The sequence below is a fragment of the Rhinolophus hipposideros genome (assembly GCF_964194185.1).
Source record: "Rhinolophus hipposideros genome assembly, chromosome: 21".
NCBI lineage: Eukaryota > Metazoa > Chordata > Mammalia > Chiroptera > Rhinolophidae > Rhinolophus > Rhinolophus hipposideros.
The window spans coordinates 32,130,676-32,151,188 of record NC_138067.1 but is presented as its reverse complement, the minus strand read 5'-3'; the positions used below and the strand labels follow the sequence as shown (position 1 = coordinate 32,151,188).

General features: G+C 45.8%; 2 protein-coding genes across 3 annotated transcripts in view; one reads left to right on the top strand and one right to left on the bottom strand.

The window, feature by feature from the left end:
* Window positions 1-217: 217 nt before the first annotated feature.
* On the bottom strand, window positions 218-9,948 carry MAP1LC3B (microtubule associated protein 1 light chain 3 beta). Its single transcript, XM_081032945.1, has 4 exons — window positions 9,764-9,948; window positions 5,628-5,683; window positions 2,665-2,771; window positions 218-2,011 (listed from the first exon to the last, which is right to left on the bottom strand). The coding sequence occupies exons 1-4, from the start codon at window positions 9,801-9,803 to the stop codon at window positions 1,837-1,839; spliced, it is 378 nt and encodes a 125-aa protein (XP_080889071.1). The 5' UTR covers window positions 9,804-9,948; the 3' UTR covers window positions 218-1,836.
* A 7,605-nt stretch (window positions 9,949-17,553) lies between these two features.
* The window catches only part of FBXO31 (F-box protein 31), a 35,046-nt gene continuing 32,086 nt past the window's right edge, over window positions 17,554-20,513 (top strand). Inside the window, exon 1 of one of the 2 annotated variants that reach the window (XM_081032719.1) lies at window positions 17,554-17,928. In XM_081032719.1, coding sequence (XP_080888845.1) covers window positions 17,580-17,928 — 349 coding nt within the window. In that variant the 5' untranslated portion in view covers window positions 17,554-17,579. The remainder of the gene's footprint in view (window positions 17,929-20,513) is intronic. The other variant, XM_081032720.1, reaches the window with a different exon arrangement.

Here is a 20,513-nt window from a genome sequence, read left to right as displayed (position 1 = left end):
CTATAAGTTCTCAAGAAAAGTTTCATGAGGACAAGACCAGGTGGCCAGACCTTGACCAATGTGAGGAAGGCAGGCAAAGATCTTCAGAGGACCCGGCTGCTCCCCCAGCACAGGGAAACCAGCCGGAATGCTCCGTGTTAGGAAGGATGTTACTTGGCTTTGGGTAGTACAGACAGTATGCAGGTCTCAAATACTGATCCATTAAATTGAGCGTTGATGAGTTTTCAGTTGTGCCTTTATTCACCTTAGTTCATTAAAAATGTACTTGTTTTAAAGATCCTATATAGAATGACGACCCACTAATGTGGGTATGTCACCCCCTCAGCATGGTATTTTTGTTTTTTTAAAAAGCAGAATCTCTTATAGGAATCTTATTGATCACACAGTTGTTACAAGTGTCAGATATAATGACGTATACAATCTAAACAAGACAGGCTGATTAAGAATGTACATAATGTAAAAATATACATATTAAAAGTTCGGCATGTGGACAGATGCATGCAGCGGGAGGAGTGGGTGATGGGAGCTTGGTGGTCGAGGGCCCCCTTAGCCCTCCATTACAGTAAATAACTTCCACTAACCGATAACAGGTGTCCACACACATCTAATGTACAAGGGCAAATCATGAGCTGCTACAAGTAGTCCAAAGTGGTCTGTGAGCTTCATGAAAGTGGTCTGTGATACCTTCATGAAACTAGGAACTAGTGAACCCCATGCAAGTAGTAAGAAGCACTGGTTATTTGTTCTAGTTAGACTTGGGAAGTGTTGAACTTTTGACATACTTGTGAAGAGAATATGTCTCCTTTTACTATGTTTTCTTCACAACTGACATGCACTTAAAGTGGGGGGATTTCGATGGTGGTTTGACCTACCAGTGAGAACTGAAATACTCTGAAAATAAATGTGGTTAACTTTTTAATAATATATTTTAGCTACATACTTAAAACATGGATCACCTATAGCTTTAAGCCAAAAGGTAGAGGAAGTGCATCTGAATTTTAATGCTTTTATTAGTTTCAGGATTCTGTAGTTTCTACTGTCCTAAAGAATGAAACGGATACAACTGTTTATTTACCAAAGCAGGCACTAGTTTGTGCTTTTAGATGAGAGAATATCCAAAACAGAAGAAATGTCACTCTTTTTTTCTTTGGATCTTTTGAGATACCAAAATTATAAATTATTCAAGGTTCCTATTAAGCAGTGGTGTTTTTCTTTGTGTTTCTATTTAGAGAACAAACCAAATAAAAACTCCCTCATGCTGCAAGAGCGTTGACTTGGGGTATACTTAGAAATCAGGAAACTTGAACAGCAGTTGAGTTTTCTTATACAGCCCCACTTACCCTGCTTTTTGCCAACTATTATGGCAAATGCATTTTGGGGGTGGAGGAGGCTATGCTTGCTCCTCTTACGGAAATTTCCTTAGTTGAGTAGAAATCCTCTATAAAAAGTTGGCAGGTTCTGTAAACCTAGAGAAGAGACTTAAAATCTCTGAATGCTCAAATTGCAAGTTCCTTATTGGGGAAAGAGCATAAAATAACTTGAAGGTCTGTTTTATTGGTAACTTAGAATGCAAAGTATTTTATTTTTAAACTTCTAAATTTGAAAACAAGACAGCCTAGGTTAAATAATAATAAGTTTTCCAAAGCTGAATGTGCTCATTTGGAGCTCATTTTTCTGCTTGAAGTACAAAAACAACTTTCTAAAACTCCTAGGCAGGAACACTACTGTTTTGATGATCTGTGATTAGATGAACTGATCGATCTCGGTTGGTAACATCCCTTTTTTCCCCCTTGGTAAGGGTTTAAAAATTTTTAGAACAGATGCATTTTTCTAGTCTTACACCGACAATTTCATTCCAAAGGTCTCCTGAGAGGCATATACCATATACAGGAATCCGTCTTCATCCTTCTCACTTTCGTACACTTCCGAAATGGGCGTGGAAACGCTCACCATGCTGTGTCCATTCACTAACAGGAAGAAGGCTTGATTAGCGTTGAGCTGTAAGCGCCTTCTATTGAAAGAAAACAATGTGAAGAAATATTGATGACATCAACAAGTAGGGAGCATGTGTAAAAATACAACCCACCCTGATCAGTTTAAAAGTATGAAGATTTTGTAAATGCTGCTTCTGGCAAAATAAAGTGCATACATTACTAATGATAACTAATATTTCTTCCCACAAAGCATGGGACATTTTCTATGATTATATTCATGATCAATATTAGTGATAATCCTTGATAACTTATTCTTACTACCTCCCTGAAGCCAGTTTTAAACTAGTATGCTGTGCAAGAGCCATTAGTGTCTAATGTGAGGAAAAAAACAGTTCAAAATACAATTTACAAACTAAGATCTAAGCTGGTGCAATTGACTACCATTCTAACAAGTCTACATTCTTTTATTTTTTATGTTTTATTTTTTTTTAAGAATTTTGCTATACGAAACATAACTTCTGATTAATGGACAACATCTACATTGATTGGATGTTATGATGAAAGAATCAGAAGAGACATGCGATCAAGCAGGTAAGAAATACAAAAAAGCTCAGAAATGAAACATCCTATAGAGTTACTAAGCTTGCATAGATTTTAACCAGAACTAAAGGTTTATCTGTAAGTATGATCATGAGAAGTTCCCAAAGGGAAAAAAAAAGTGATTAAATACCTAATTATCTTGATGAGTTCACTCATGTTGACATGATCAGGTACAAGAAACTTGGTTTTATCCAGGACAGGAAGCTGCTTCTCACCCTTGTATCGTTCTATTATCACCTAGAAAAGCCAGAAAAGTGATTTAAAAATAGCCATAACAATGAAAAATAGATAAAATACTTCCTATGTTGTAAATGGCATGTGCCAAAATGAGGTTTAAAATAGCACATTTGTTAGTTTCCTCATACCTCTCCTGTGAAGAGTGATAATTTATTAGCTTTGACTTTATTCCTTACAAAATATGCACAAAAGACAAAGTGGCTGCCTCCACGGAGGTGAGCAGGGTGAAGAAAGAAACAACTATGTATTTTTTTGTTACTTGGAACCAAATACACTATGTAGTCAGAAAAAGACCCTAAAAGAACAAAAGCTGGGCAGCAGCTTAAATTGTAATGATCTGTCTCTATATCAATCCTAATACCACTATTTAATGTGACATGGCAGGAACCTTCATCAAAGTATAAGACTTTAATTACAGAATGGACTTAATGTCTTTTTTTTTTATACTAGAACCATGTTTCTCTATTTGACATGAAAAAAATCCTAAGTATTTGACAAGTAGAGACAATGATTAGCTGCTTCTGGAGACAAATATACAGAAAGACTTGAAGATTCTTTCGTTTTGATAAAATATTCTTGCTATTTCTTTAACGAGATTAAAAGTCAAGAACTTTAAACTATGCAGGCAACAAAAACAGTTCCACATCATGAATGGAAATCTATTAGCTCCTTGCCATACTTCCTTTCTGTAGAGAAAAAATGTTTTGTATTCTAGTTTTAAGTCACCATAAAAGCTCTGGCCATAGACCGGTGGCTGGTTTTGAGCCTTGTTAATCGTCTATTGACCGAGCACCAGACATCCTTCTCCATGTACAACTCTCCTGTCACACGAGAAGATGAGGGACAGGAATGGAAAGTCTTTACATGATGTGTCTTTAGGAGAGGGAAAAATGTGTATCTGGATGGGACCTACATGAGGTTCTAGGTAAGGCCAAGTCAAGCTGTCATCACCTTCCTTGTAAAATGGAACACATTATCCACAAGGAAGTATCAGTGCATAGACTACACTTGTCTGGGTTTAAGTGGTAGCAGAAATCAGAGGCATCACAGAAATCATAGATTCTTGGTCCAGGAGGAGGCAGAAGTAAAGAGCGAGAAGAAAACTAAAGACCTTAGAACCTTTCTGTAAAAGGAACACAACACAGCAGCCTAGAAAGTGCAGGATAAGATGGTCTTGGGTACCTGCTCCCAGTTGCTGAGTGTGGTCTGCTTTGGGGGGAGCTGTTCTCAACTGCTGCTCCTCACTGTGCCGTAGTGATCTCCATGAAAATACAATCACCTACAAATGACTGGTACTTTTCATTTTTCCTTTAATTCTTCTAATTTGGGAGAGAAGATGTGTAAGTCATAGGACAAGGCATTTGGCTAGATCTGAAAAGTACCTTCTCGAACGTTTCACTTAGATGGTAGGGCTATGGACAGGAGTGAAGGCAGAAAAGCCATTGGGGGAAGGAGACTAGAGGGCCAGGGAGCTGCCTGTGCCTTATCCGTCAGTCAGTCCGTCCATCTGTCCATCCGTCCATTCTAGTCTCAATATGTAAGTGTGACAGTCTGCTTCTGAAACTTGTTCAGGGTGTCACAAGCACATTCGTGGAAGTACAAATGTGTGATTTCTGCAAAAAAACGAAAACTACTAGCAGAAAAGGTCTCTTAACGTACACAGTCATATTCACATTTCAAAAGGAGGCTGTAGGACATATCCTGGCAGACTGTTGGGCTATTTGTTTCCAATGGCTAGCACCTGTTAGCAAAGAGACAGCAGGTCCTCTAAAGTGAAGAAAAACCTTAAAATTAAGGAAATTCCCCAGAATGTTGACACCAAGACATATGTTGACCCTAAGTGCAAGGACAGATTGTGAAATTTCAAACCAGTCCAAGGAAAACAGAGAATATGTCTTTTACTGTAGAATCCTAGTTGTGAAAATGCTGAGCAGACCCGTCTTACTCTGTTTTCTGTGCAGCTTACAGCCCTAACCCATGGATCTTTTCTCTCCTTTCCCCTCATTTCAGTATGAGATGACCAGTCAGAAAGCCAAACATGTAAGGTTCCACAGAATTGAGCAGTGGAGTCTCCTTATAAGTGGCCTGTAGAATTTGTAGGAGGTAACAACCATGTACCCAGAATTGTGCAAATCTTTCCAACAACCACATGGGATGGGATTCTCTTCCCATTTTACAAATGAGGATGTGAAAGCTCCTCTTAGAATTTTAGTAACTAGCCCAAGCTCACTAAGTAACCTTGAATGTAGGGCCTGAATTCGGCCTCCGCCCCAAATCAAAAGTTCCTTTTGACCATCTCTCTCTAGACTTAGTGCCTCAGCAGAAACTATTTAAGGTCCACCACCAAAGGATTCCAGGCAGAGGACACTGTTGGCAGGACACAGCAACAACCATCTGAGGCCTGCACCATCTCCTGCAAAGAAGCCAAATGAGAGAGACTCTCTGGGGCATCAAAAGGCAGGCAGCCTGGAATGTCCTGAGAGCCACTCATTTTCCCACAGCAGTAGTCTTTGCTTTCTTTAGAAGAGGGTGGGTATCTTCTTCCACTGACAAATACTAACAGTTCTAACCCTTCTATCCCTGCCCCCACACATAAATGCATTTGATTTCTGAGGTAACATTAAAGTAGCAAACTCAAACTCAAGATAGGATACGAGATAGGATACGATTAAAAAACTAGATCAAGATATCGCAATTCTAGGTCATGAAACTGACACATAATTTCGTGTCTGAAGAATCCTGTAGAAACCCCTGTCAGGTAGCTGCACACAGCAGCACTGTATTACAGTTGTACTTAAGCTGTGCTCTCTTCTTCGTATATTAACCACGGAAACCCAAGTACTGAAGATTACCTACCGGGATTTTGGTTGGATGCTGCTCTCGGATAAGTCGGACATCTTCCACTCTTTGTTCTGCAATGAAAGGAAGAGACATAGGCATTGTTAAGGGCCCAAATGCAGCTTCTTTCCTGCATTTTTGTTGGTGACTTCCATATCTGAATTCACCTTTTCTTAGCTGTAGCAGAACAAAGCCGTAAACACATCTTTCCCAGAACTGAGAGAAACCAAGCACTAACACTTCAAATCTGGCAAAGGTTGGTATGTAAGGCCAAAGGCAATTATATGGAAACCAACATGCAATTACATGGCTCCGTCAGGTGGTATGACATAAGAACAGGGATACAGAATTCCTAGTTTCAAGGGCTTGGGAACCCAAGTTTGTAGTCATATGTAATCAGCAGATTAACTGCATGGCATTACCAATGTCCTCCAAGGACTCCTACTGCCCATCAACTTTTGTGAATTTTCCACAGTGTAAGTTGGTATAGAAATCCATTATAAACCATAGGTTCTTCAATGCAATTTTCTCTTATTACTTACAGCTGTTTAATGATATAGTGCTTAAAAGAAAATGCCCAAGAAAAAGGTATATGGAAAAAAGAATATCCTATTTGAGTTTTAACTGGTTTTGCTCAGTGCCCAAAATAAAAGTTTAAAGGACAAAGTCTACTGTTTATATATATTTTCAACAGTTGTACTAGGCAATCTGGGGAATACAGGAAAAAAAAAAGCCAAGTCCAATTCTCCATAAGGTGACACTATAATTGGAGGGACATATCATATATAGAAGAATACATGAACATGTATGATTAAGATGACATTAATTAAAATCTTCCAAAAAATTAACAAAATCCCCATGATTTACTATGATAGGATTCATTGTTATGGTGTTTGCAAATAAATGATTCCTGAGAAAGTACTTATACTGGTGGCTCCAGAAAAAAGATGACATGACCTATATAAATATGGATTTATTCTAACATTGCCAATTTAGTTTTGATTTTTAAAAAAACCATTTTATTTCTTCATAAAAGTGTTGAAATAATTTCTACATTCAAATATGAACATATAAGTTCTATTTCTATTTTCCCATCCAACATTTTTAAATCAGCTACTAAGATAAATTACTAAATAGAAACATATTTACTATAGACAAAGATGATTGCAAACTCATGGATTTCTACCAGTGCACCTTTCTATTCAATACATATGGATAAAGATAAATTTAGCTATTGTTAATAGTAAACTTAACATAGAGGTTTTCATCTGTGATATTGTGATTTACAAGAAATATGTATTTGGTCCTCAGAGAGCTCCCAAAACCCTTGGAATTTCCTAAGTTATGAGTTAAAGATGTCATTATTCATAACAAGCCCCTTTCAATGACACATGAGTTTATGTTAATGAAGTGATTTGGGGAAAGCGTCAAAGGGTGGGGGCTGGTTGCCAGGGGCACCAACCACTAGAGGGTTGGAACTTTCAGCCCCTGGCCACCAGAGAGGAGTGAGGGGCTGGAAGTTGAATTACCACAATGGCCAGTGCTTTAATTAGTCATGGCTATGTAATGAAGCTTCCATACACACCCAAAAGGACAGAGTTTGAGAGCTCCCAGGTGGCATACACCAAACATGGAGACAGAAGCTCCTGTGCTTCGGGCTCTTCAAGACCTCACCCTATGTATATCTAGGCCTGTTCATTTGAATCCTTTTAATATCCCGTGTAATTATCCAATAACCTAGTAAGTAAACGGTTTTCCTGAGTTCTGTGAGCCACTTGAGCAATTCAATCAAACAGGCGTGGGTTGTGAGAACATGATTTATAGCCAGTCAGAAGCATAGGTAACAACCTAAAATTGCAATTAGTGGTTGAAGTGGTCGAGGGGGAGGGGCAGTTCTGTGGGACTGACCCTTTAACCTGTTGGATCTGAGGCTATCACCAGGTAGACAGTGTTAGAACTGAATTAAATTGTAGGACACCCAGCTGAACTGCTCGATGTGTGGAAAATCCACGTCTGGCGTCAGAAGTGAAGCAGTGTTTAGTAGAGTACTGTGAGTGGAGGAGACATTAGGAGAAGGAGTTTTTCCTTTACATCATCCTTTGAACCCTTCTCTATTTCTGAGGATGTCAACTCCTATGTATTCTGGACCAACACATAAACTTCCCCCAAAGCGTGCAGACCCTTTCATTATTAATGGAGGAGCTTCAGACCCAAGTCTACCACTGAATCTCAGCAAACAGTGTCTGGGAAACGGATCTGTTATGAAATAAAGTGGGCAACCCCAGAAGAAAATGGAGTGAAATTATTACATTAGAGAAGACTAAACCCAAAATTGTTTGCTCAAACACAACTTTTGAAGTTCATTATATTTTTCAAAACATCTGCAAGAATACACTATGCCGCCTGAACTCAAAGAGTGTTGATCTACTTCCTGTAATTGGAAATGATGGCTACCTACTGGAGGATGGAAGAACTCATGCCAGAAGGTTAAAAGTACAAGTCCATACTCTGCCACTAGGTGGACCGTGATCTTCACCTCTCTGGACTCCACCCAATTTCTGCCTCTACAAAAGGAAGGGGTTGTTTTCCATAGGCCCTAAGATCCATGTGTTTCAACCCTCTCAATCCTGGTAGAAGAGATCAGCAGAGCTATATGCAATTTTAAATTGAATCCAAACTCACTTGGAAAGAGGAAGGACTGCTCAAGCTAACCGGGCCTGGTCTTAGGTTGTGTACAGAGGTTCTCACCAAAGGACTGATTTCCCTCGTGCGGTGCTGCAAATCTCTGAAAACCGTCCGTGCTGTTACCATACTCAGGAGCAACCGGAGGGCAGTAGCCATGAAAAGATATTGGATACTTTTCTGCAAAATGACTCTCAAAGCGATCTTTAAAAGGGGGGAGGGGACAAAAGTGAGCCCAGGGGAAAGCCTAAATGCAACATACATGAGGTATGCTAACGGGAGGAAAAGCAACGCAGCATTCCTGCTTGTCTACCCGCAGGGCCCCAGGTTCCAGGTGAACTCCTTCTAATTCACCGGAACACACGTTCTCAAAATCGCGTACGTGTACTTGGAGCCAGGGAAGGGAACCATCGTTTTGGTCATAAGAAAACGGGCATCTTCCCCCCAGAAATGTCCGCAGTTAACTTTCAAACGCCGGACTCAGTGAGGGCAGAAGCCCGACGCAGCAGACGTGCTTCAAACCCCGCTTTCAGGGCCGCCTAACAGCTACACACCGCGCAGAGTTTACCAAGGTCCCCGGAGGGAAAACGTCTAACAAGCACAGCCTGCGCACGTCCCGGTGACCGGCACTCGCGAGGGGCTGTCTGCAGAACGCTCGCTCCGCAGGCCGACGAGAACTTCACCGGCCGGAGCGCGTCGGGCGCAAGGACCGCACCCCTCACGAGGGTGGGGGCGAAGACGGCACACCCCGGCTCCAGTGGGTGCTCGCTCCTCTGCGGACGCCGGGGCCCGGGGCGGGAGGGATCGGTGCGTGCGGGTCACGGAGAGTCGCACGGGGAACCGCGGGCCCGGAAGGCGCCTGGCACTTGGCCCGCCCTCCGTGGGCTCCCCGAGCGTCCGCGCACACGAGTCCCACCCGCGGGCGTTCACGGCGGCCGCTCCCCGCGGGTCCGGGCGGGCGGGCAGGGCTCCCTCCGCCGCCTCCTCCCAGCGCGGGCCCCGGGCCACCGGGACCCCTTCCCGGCCGTGATCCACTCGCATCCGAGAGCCACCACTTCCAAGGAGCTGTCACAGCCCGGCGTCCGGACCCGCCTCCCACGAGTCCGACACTTGTGACGCGGGCTGCGCTGCGCGGGGCGACGGTCGCCCCCTCCCCAGACCGCAGGGGCCAAAGGGGCCGCAGCACCTCGGGGCTCGGACGCGGCCTCGCGGCCCCAGGCCCTGCTTCCGGCCTCCCGCGGCCCCGGGCGCTGGCCGACAGCCCGCGGCCCGTCGGCCGCCCGCGTGGGTCCTCAGCTCCGCGTCCCTCGGACCCCGAGCCTCAGCGCTCGCTCTCCGGCCCGGCCCCTCGGCCCCGCGACCCGTCAAACTTCAGCCGGGCCCTGCGCCTGGGCCCCGCCGCCCCAGCCCCGCAGTCCTCCCGGGCCCGGCCACCCCCCCCCCCCGGCCCCGGCGCCGCCCGCGGCACCCACCGAAGGTGCGGCGCTGCTTGAAGGTTTTCTCCGACGGCATGGCGCGGGAGGCTGGGCCGCGAGGCGGAGGGTCCCGGCTTCTTCAGGAGGCGGCGGCTACGGACCCGACCGTGGCGACAGCGACTTCCCTTGTGTCTCCTCCGCCCGCAGCCGCGTCAAGTGATCGGCGCACCGCCCCAGGAGGCGGAGCCAAGGGCGGGCCGCCGCCGCCGCCATAGCGTGCGTGGCGGAAGCGGGCCCCCCACGCAGAGCCGGAGGCGGGGTTTGGCCAGGGGCGCGTGCGCAGCGGGGAGCGCACCGTGCGCATGCTCGCGCGGCCGGGGCGGGGTCCCCAGTTGACTGTCGGCGGTGGGGATGGTTCAGTGCGGCCTGCGGTGAGGAGCGCGAGCCGGGGCCCAGGACGGTGTCCGCTGCCCCTCGTCCCCGCGGAGCCGCGCAGCTGCGACCCCCGGGGTCCCTGCCGCGTGGTGCCGTCCCGCGAAGCCAGCTGCTCGGCGTTAACGCACTCCTTTCCAGCGCCCTGTGCTCGTGGCCCGTAATATTTCTACCTGAAAACAGTGGTTTTGCGCGCCTGTCTCACGAGCAACACCCATCTAGGAGCTGCTTTTTGTTTTCGTTCGCTTTCCAGATCAAGCACATTGAAATTTTTTTTTTAAAACTAGGAAAAGAACTGCAGCTGCGTTGTGTCAGGGTATGTTTAATACGATGTATCCTCGGAGGAAGTCTAAGGATAATGGTTTCTGTCGTCAGGACTTCCTATGGGGTGGATTCCTCTGTTGACACGATGCTACAGGTTAGGTGACCCTCGGATGGCACCTCGAGCTTTGGTGATTTAGGTGTCTGTACGAGCACGTGACTAGCGGGCCTGCCCGACTTCATTGCTCTGCTGGTTTCATTTCAGGAGAATTTTCCAGTCTCTCAAATACTGAATCTTACTCATATTCATACCCCTCAGTGTTTCAACCACTAACTAGCTGAGCAACCAAAAGGACAATAACATTTTACAACTCCGTGTTTTGGGGCCTGTAGAATCCAGATCACTATGCAGTTACCAGTTCAGCTATTGCCCATCGCAGGGTCTGATGAACATACACTTGTATGAAGAGCACTTGAGCGTTTGGCTGGTTTTCCTCTTTAATATCTAATAGTTTGAAAATTTTCCAGGCTTTTTTCCCTTTTGAGTTAGTAAAAGCCTGCTCTTATATGCCTGTTTGATAGAGTAATTGAACTGTGCTAATATACATCATTATATAAACATACAAAACGTTTTAACACATTTCTCAAAGCGGTTTTAATACAGCGGGGATTCCTTTTTTTTGTAGAGAAGCAAGTATGTTGTAGATACTTGTGTAATTATTCCCCACCACCAAAACTGTTACTTGTAGATCTTAATTCTGCCACTGTTCACAAAAGAACAGTGCATTTGTGCATGCTCTTTTTGTCCCAGGTGTTTTTCCCCGTCACAGTTCTTTACCTTGAAAATCTGATAGTATACAGTTAATAAAGAAGAGCACTTAGACATTCTATCTGGTTTCCAAAGTTTCGAAAAAAGGTTTTAAACTCCCAAGTGCTTTGTGCTTGGTTGTTTTGTACTTACTCTGTGAAAATTGAAAGAAAAAAAAAATCCAGTAAGTGCTTATTATGTACCTAGCTTCTGCCAAACACAAAATGATCTGAAGGCAAGAGAGTGGATTATGTTGCTTGCTTTTCTGGGTTTTTATGATATTAAATATTGGCTGGTGAGTGCTATCTTGGCTTAAGTGCTACTTTGTAAGAAATGGACTTTTCCTTCTCTTGCTGGACAACTGTTCCAAATGCAAGAAGAGGGGAGAAAAATCAATTATCTGGCATATGGAGGTTGGGGGCGGGGAAGGAGAGTGTCATATTTTCCTGTCCCACAGGCATCTATAAACCTTTACCAAATTACCCCAGCCCCTGGGTTCACAGACTCAAGGGATTAGCTTCAAGCTTCCTGTGCTAGTGACAGGAGAGTTATTCTTTGTGATTTTCAAGTACTGAAAGTCCACATTTACACTGGCTGTTAGAGTCCTATCCCTAGCCTTGAATTCCTACTTGATTCTAAAACAACATATCCCTACATGTTTCTCAGAAAATCATCCAATACAGTTGGTGTATAAAGGTGTCTCGTAAGCATAATCTCCATTTAAGACAAGCAAATTCAAATAAATAATATATAAATTATATTTAAAATGTATTACTTTACATTCATATACAAATGCACATAAATGAAGAAGTAACTTCACTTAACTTTTGAAAGCAAGTGTGCTTGAGTGGATGTGAAATTTTTCATGTGCCCCTAGATTGCAGCTTAATAGAAGTTTGATGTAGTGAACAATATTTAGAGTAGTAAATTAATATTATTCACGAGTTACTTTAAGCTAGTTAATATAAGCATAGTATGATTTACTTTTAGATGAGTAACGTAAATATTATTTTCTTGGAATAATTCATATAAAATAGGAAAGCAAGAACACAGCTTTCGTTTTAATTTAGTGTTTTCTCCAGGAATCTCATGATGCTTTTGAACTATCAAATAATCATTCTAGAAAGCCAACCAGTGTCAGTTTTAAATAACTGTCCTATTCCTTTTTTCATAACATGAAAAGACCATAAATGCTCATACTCGTGGGGGAAATAAAGTAACTGCTGAAAATGGAATGATGCCCCAGCATTAGTGATATGACATAGCTGTAAATCATTCTGTCTAGCTACTTCTAAGAATCTGTTAAATGGGGCATGAAACATGAACCTGCAGTCCCGAACACATTAGTGTTATTTTTGCCACACTCAACATGGAGGGCAAGCCACACTGAGAATTAGTTCATCTCCTCAGGCCAGCCTGGCCTGTCCCACCTCGCCTCTTTCTAATTGGAAGAACTATTCCACCCTCGAGGTTGTCTGGGCTACTATTGGCCAGTTGTCCGATCAGTTGTGTCATCTTTTTGCTCTTTAGAACAAGTAAATAAACAAGTATTGCTCAAGAGGAGTGCAGGAGCTATTCTCAGAAAGGATTCAGCCAGGAGGACAGGAGGATTTTTTAGTTGACATGCAATAGATGTAGCCTGTAGGAGTGTCGTCCCCGGTTCCCCTGAGGTTTTGCCAAGAAAGGCACGGTGTTGCGTTGGAGTGCTTCCTCTCCCGGTGAAGCTCTACCTCTGGGCTACAACTTCAGAAATCAGCAAACTAGTGCATAACTCGCGGATATAACCTAACATTATTTAAGTGAGTGAATAACCTCTAATGGAACTGGCTGACGTTCCACAGTTTTTGTTTGTTTGTTTGTTCGCTTGTTTCATTTTAAACAAATTTCAAAGGATTGCTGTGTTTCCAGCTTTTGCCCATATCCGGGACTGTTAAGGGATGCAATTGTTCAGACTCTGGTTTTAAACCACGAACCTCGTGTTTAGCCCTTTATTATTTTCCCTTTTTTCCATTCACCTTGACTGTTTCTGCTGAGCAGTGAGGAAGATGCCACTTTTCACATCTGGATTCCGAGAACCAGCATGGGTCAAGTTAACACAGTTTGCTTAAGTCCAAGAAACAGTACTTTCAGTGACTTTCAAGGCAACCAATTGAAAATGCCCTGCCCTGTATTCTGCTTATTTCCTTAGATGTTATCAGCCCTTGCTAACAAAGAGTTCATTATTGTAGTCTCATAGTGTTAAAACAAATGATCTCTTCTGTCTAGTTTTTCCTCATTTTCGCATGAATGCACCCTCCTGAGTGTTCTTTGTAAAGGATACAGTTCTGTATAAGGGATTGTAAATTTGTTCAAGGACGTATAAAGCTATCAGGGTTCAACATGCCGTCGTTCTCAGTTATATGCAGTCTTTCCCTTTTGGTTCCTTTCCACCGACATAGATCACCCAAGCTCTCACAGCCATCCTTTTCTTTCTCTTTGGATGGTCTGCACCAATTCAATCCTTCAACATTTTGGTGTGTTATTCTACACAGCCTTCCTGCTGTCAAGAATATGTGGATCTATCTTTTATCTGTATAGTTGCATAATTCAAATTATGAACAAAGAATAGTTTAACCATTTTTCTAAAGATGTAAATTTAACCAAATTATTTTGTACATTTTAATATACTCTAAGCTCCTCTAGGAGAAAATTATATTTTAGTAATAAGGCCTAGGAGGGAGTAGATAGATTTTTAAAATAACTGACCAAAATGTAACAGTGACGTGGATCATACTTTAGAATCTATGGATCAACACAGAACATAGCACTTAGGCTAGTCAGGTACTCTGTAAATATTTATTATATTGGTTGATGCATTTCTGCTTGCTGAGATACTTCCTAGTTTGGATGGTGATGGTGGTAACTCACCAGCCTTCTCTACATGTTTGGTTTACGTTCCTCCATTTATCCTTTTAGTCGGTTTATTTGTTTGTTGTTTTTTTTGTTCAACAAATATTTAGTCAGTAAACATTCATTGATTACATGAAGTGTTAGCATATATATCATGTGATGGGGTTACATCTAGTAAAGCTGGTGCCAAAGGAAGCCACGTGTTTACAATAAAACGATATGATGGTGCTGCAATAAAGGGGCCAACCTTCCTAGAAGGGGGTGCCATTTGAGGACAAGGAGGAAGGGGGCTGGTTTTGATGGCACAGACTGGGGCGATGGGGCTTCTTGGCAGAGGAGACAGCTTGAGCAAAGTGACAGAGATGTTGACAAGGCATGGTGAGTTTTGGCTTAGGAATTTGATGGCTCCCAATGAAAGACGTGTGTGGGGAAGGAGAGGAGGCCAGGCTAGGAGGTTAGGACCAGATTGTGAGCTACTTTGAAGTGATAAGGAGTCCATGGGGCCATTAAGTACTTTTAATAGGGAAGTGATGGGATGAGTCTGCTTTTGTTTATGTTACTACAGAAGGTGCCAAAAAATGTACATATATTTTAAGAAAGGAAAACTGTATGAAAATTGTAATACTCAATATATACCGATATCAGAAGATGAATACAAGTCATGTTTGACTTCTGCAATAACAGGAGGTGCTCAAAGTGGTTCCCATCAGCGTCCAGACACTTCTGATGACGGCATAGTGCTTCAGCAACAATTATTGCTTCAGCAACATTGACCAGAGTGTTCATTTGTATACAGTTTTTTGGCACCCTTGGTATTTGAAGGAAGACAGTTCTGATAACTGTGGAGGATGGATTGAAAAACCTAGATGCAGGGAGGTCAGTTTGGTGTTGTCTTTCAATTGTGTGGACCTGAGGTGGTCAAAATTTGAACTAAGGCATTATTTTGCACTTTGTACTTTCCCATTTATGGGATTCTGTGGACCAGGGTAGGCAGCCCCCTTTTCTGCTTAGAGACTTCCTCATGGTGGTACTGGATAGCCAGGAATTTGTGGCGGCTGGGCCCAGGGGAACTGGCAGGGTCACTATTTTCTATTTGATTAGCAAAACCCACACTTGACCAGAAACACTGGAGTGGCCCCTCGATTCTTAGCTTCCATTTAGACTGTGGGAAATTCCTCCAGCACTTTTCAGGGCATGGAAGTAGGTCTTGACTAGAAAAGAGTTGGGCCCACCCAGTTATAGAGCTGCTTCTTTAACACCCCTGGCCCTCCTTTCTGGAAACAACTAATAACAGTTTCTTGTTCTGAGTTTTTTAAGGTTAAGCCACTGTCTTGAGGTGGCTTTACAGATTCTCCAGAACACACGTGCCCTGGAGCACAGTAAACAAGGTAACTAGGGTACAACCATGTTTCCGGAGCGTGGGCTGGCTGTTCTCGATGTGGTGTCCCAGTTCTTGGTGCTTCGAGCAAGGAATTGAATGAGACACAGAAATAAAGTGGTGAAAGAGTAGTTTATTAGAAGAGATAATACACTTTAAAGAAATAGAAGTGGACCTGAGCAGAAGAGAATGGCTCAAGGGCCCAAGGTGACATTATTAGGAGAAAAAGTGCGCTCCAAAGAGTTTGGAGCGGGCTGGGCAAAAGAAGAGGCTCAAAGGGCCCAAACTGGCCAGCACATTTTTCTCTTGAATGGGCTGTTCCTGTCTGGGCAGTGGGACTACTTGATTGACACCTGTGATTGACAAGAGGCTATTACCTCATCTTTTTAGACTGTGCAGGTGTGAATGGCCGGTTTAATCTAGTTGGGTATCTTGTACACATTTGTTTACAATGAAAAGAATTTTAGACAGAGAGGGGAGGTCTTTGGGCGGTAATGCAGAGACCCAATATTTATCTCTAACTGCCTGCCTTTTATTCCCCTTGAGAGAGGTGATCCCCATAAAATCTCTATGGGAAATTGAGGGACAGAAGGTCTGTGTTTCTGTATCTGCTTCCTGCTGGGCAGGGGTGTAGCGCTGTCCCTACCTATTGGGGGATTCACGGAACTCTTGCCCCATCTGACCTCAGATGAGAGGACAGGGTCTCGAGATCCGAGATCCGCCTGGCTTCTTTGGTTGGGGCTGGCAATCTTGCTGGGGTGTCCTCTGTATCGCCAAGGCCCCAGAATGAGGAAAAATAGATTTTAATTAATAAATCCATTAGCTCTGTAGAGCCTGTGGCCATTCAACCAGTCATTCAGGTGGCATCAGTTGTCCAAGAGCTGGGCCCAGAATGAGTTGGAAAGAGCAATCAACAAGTACACTGGCCTGGGGGATCCGGAATGGCTTTGGGGACGTTGGGAAGTCACAGGCTTTTAGGTAGTTATCTGAGAGACATTCTGTGATGCAGGCTAGGAGCAATCTGTAGTGTAAGATTCAGAAACTGATTAGAAGAGGAATCAAGGCCAGGGGCTGAGGAACTAGGAAACGAAGGAAAAGGAGACTAAATTTCTAAAGGGAGAGAGGCTTAAAACTTTTGTAGTGAGCGAGCTCTCCCATATCGACAAGATCAGGGCAGATGACAGGATTCATCACCTCGCATGACCTCCCCTTTTCACTGCACGAAGGGCAGACATGAGTGAACGTGTTTCTAGGTAAAAGAAAGCCGATGGGCACAATTCAGGGTTCTATTTGGCTTACCTAGTAGTGTAGAGGGCGGTGACAGTTCGCTTGGCTCCACCCACCTAGACGACGGCTTCTCTGCGAAGCAGTCCGGGGGCTTCCTCCGGGGGTTCACGGCGGGTGTCCTTGGGAAATGCAGGGGGCCAGTCCTTGCGGCCGTCCTCAGGGGCACGTCCTGGGAGAGGTTCTGGGGGACTGTCCTCGGGGCCGTCCTCGGCGGGGGGTTCCTCAGAGACGGTCCTGGAGTGGTTCACGGGGAAGGTCCTCCCGCAAGTCCTGGGCTGCGGGTGGTTCCCAGGGCGGTTCTGGGGGGTGGTCTCTCGAGCCTTCCTGGGAGAGGTTTGGGTGGGGGTGTCCTTAGGGGCCATGCACGGGGCAGCAGACGCACCCGAAGGCGTCCCAGGGTGGGGGGCGACTGCCGAGAGCCCCATACTCTGGACGGTGGTGAGTTCCGCCCTCACTCGCCGCACGGAGTCGTTTTGTTGCCCACACACACCTCCTCAGTCGGGAAGGAGCGGCAGTCCAGTGTTTGTGACATTGTTTTCCCGTGCTCGGTCTGGAAGCGGGACTGGAAGGCCGCAGATCTCAGGCTGGCGGAGACCGGGGCCGCCCTGGGATTCCCCCGGCTGGCGGAGAGGGTCCGGTTCATCCCCTCCCCAGAGGGCGGGGCTTCCCAGGCCCAGACCCCCGCACCTTCCTCCGGGTGGGCGTGGCCGGGCCTGGCCGGCGGCGTGTGGGCGTGGCTCGGCTCTGGTGGGGCGGGGCTGGCTGTCGGCTGCGCGTGCGCAAGCCTTGGCGGCGCGGCGGCTGTCAGTCTGGCTGGCATGGCGGTGTGCGCTCGCCTCTGCGGCGTGGGCCCGTCGCGGGGATGCCGGCGCCGCCAGCAGCGCCGGGGCCCAGCCGAGACGGCGGCGGCCGACAGCGAGCCGGACACGGACCCAGAGGAGGAGTGCATCGAGGCGGGTGCGGTGGCGCTGTGCGGGGCGGAGGGCGGCCGGGGCGCGGGCCCCTCGCCGCCCCCGCGCTGCTCGCTGCTGGAGCTGCCGCCCGAGCTGCTGGTGGAGATCTTCGCCTCGCTGCCCGGCACCGACCTGCCCAGCCTGGCCCAGGTCTGCACCAAGTTCCGGCGCATCCTGCTCACCGACACCATCTGGAGACGGCGCTGCCGCGAGGGTGAGTGCGCCGTAGTGGGGGTCCGGGCCTGGGAGGGGGCTCTGGCCTGGAGGGGGCTTTGGACGGTGGTGGGGGCAGTGGGGGTCCGGGCCTCGGAGGGGAGTCGGAGGTCTGCAAGGGCCCTGGACAGGGACCTGCCATAGGTCCGGTGCCCAGTGGGCAGGGTCCTAGCTGGGCGGGTGTTTCTGGCCTGAAAGGGACTCGGGGTCTCAGGTCCCCATGGACCCTGGACGGGGACCTGCCACAGATCAGGGACTCCAGGGGGCGGACCCAGCTGGGCGGGGGCCTCCCCACAGATTCGGGGCGCGGCGTCCGGGCGAGGTGGAGTTTCTGGTGGGCATTGGGGTGTCAGAGAGGGGTGCGGGGTCCCCCAGCTGCGGGGACAGGATGCCTCGAAGCCAAGGGGAGTGATTCGAACTGGGGCGGGGTGTCCCTGTGGGTGCGAGACCCTGGAGGTTTAGGTCGGAGACTTAACTGACCTCTGTGGGCGCCCTCCCCCTTCCCAGCCCTGGTGAGGAGGCTTTGGGGAAGCTGAGGAGAGCAATGAGGGTGAGCTTGAGTAGTTAGGGAGCAGAGGGGGCCGAGTGTTTGGAGGGTCTCTTGAGGGGAGGACCAGATCTGTGGACAGTTGGGAGCAGGTCAGTGCTGCAGGCGTTGCTGTCACCCTCAGGGATGCTGGTGGCAGTAGTGAGGGCAGTGAGTAGTTTTGTAACAAATCCCTGGAGGAGTTATTTACTTAATCCCGAGTGCAAGCCTCTCTGGTTTAAACGTTGACAGATCTCTGATGTTCAATAAGCTCTCATATTTTGGTAAACAGGACAGGTAAGAAACAATCTGAACAACGCAGAACAGCAGAAGGATGGAAGTAGAATCATCAGAGAGCCCTACAATCAAAGATAAGCCACCCTTACAATTTTAGGAAACATCTCTCCATACACACATGTAGAGTCATGGACACATTTTTATTTAAATGGGATCATACCGTATATATTCTTTTAGAGACAGTTTAATATACAAGAGCTTCATACTATTCCACAGCATACATATGCCACAGGCTAGTCCCTTACTGGTTGATTTTGAAGTTTGCAATTTTTTCTTGTCATAAACAGTGCTATCAAGACTGCCTTTGTGCATTTCGTAGGACTTAATGAGACTTAAATGTACCTGTTAGGACTTCTAAGATTACCATGTTAGTGTGCACTTCTCGAGGTGGGGTTGTGCACGTTGATAACACCTTAGATACCCATTTCCAAGCTGTTGGAATTTGTACCCCAATCCTCCCCAACCAGGGGATCAGCCAGTCAACTCTGCTGTAAAGCTCAATGGCCAGTACTTTGGATTTGTAGTCAGCAGGGCAGGCTCTGTGTATCTGCTGAGATTGTGAACATGCTGCTTCACCTCCCAAGTGTTAGTGGGAAGGGCTGTCCCACAGGGTTAAATGAGATGATGTGTCTAAGCCCTCACCCTTTAAATCGTAGGTGTTTACTTATCATGCTTCTTTGCCATTTTTATATCACCTCTTGGGAATTCCCTATTTGTGTGTGTGTGTGTGTGTGTGTGTGTGTGTGTGTGTGTCTTTTCCTCTTAGGGAGTCTATTTTTGTCTTACAAATTTTAAGCACTTTAAATATTACCAGTATTAACCTTTTGTCATTTTTGTGGCAAATAAATTTCTTTTGACGGTTTTTTTAAAAAAGATTTTATTGGGGAAGGGGAACAGGACTTTATTGGGGAACAGTATGTATTTCCAGGACTTTATTGGGGAACAGTGTGTTTTTCCCTGGACCCATGGATCCAAGTCAAATTGTCCTTTCAGTCTTACTGAGGAGGGCGTAGCTCAGCTCCAAGTTCAGTTGCTGTTGTTCAATCTTAGTTGCAGGGGGCGCAGCCCACCATCCCTTGCGGAACTTGAACTGGCAACCTTGTGGTTGAGAGCACATGTTCCAACCAACTGAGCCATACGGCTGCCTGGGAACTCAGTGGCAGCTCAGTGGCAGCTCATTTGTCTTCATTCTAGTTGTGAAGGGTGCAGCCCGCTGGCTCTGATGGGAATCAAACTGGCAACCCTGTTGCCCAGATCTCAAGCTCTAGTCAACTGAGCCACCCATCCACCCCTCTTTTGACATTTTAAAATAGAGGCAAAGAAAGTTCCAGTTTCTCTGTGATTTCCCTTTGCTTTTTTTTTGTTTTGCATTTTGTACACCTGTAAGACCCAGGTCGATCACAGATGTTCCATTGTGCTTTGAGGAGTTTCTCCATCAGTCAGCCAAACCTGTGTGGCGGTCTCTGGGGAACTGTAAGGTCTATAGCTAGCTCAGCTCTAGGAATGGAGGGTAACAGAAGACTTTTGTGTAAACAGAAAACCCAAAGGCATGCCACAGAGTAAAATTAACTGGAGTTATAGCTCAGGGTAAATTCTGAGAATTTCTAACAGAAATACAAAAGGTCCCGATGAAGATGTAGAAAGAAGTTGCGGAGCTGACGTGGAAGAATCTTCAGTTCTTCTTTTCCCGCTGCTACATTTCTCCGTTCAGCTTTCCTGTGACAATAGACACCGTGACGGTGGAATCCAGGCATCTTGTTTAC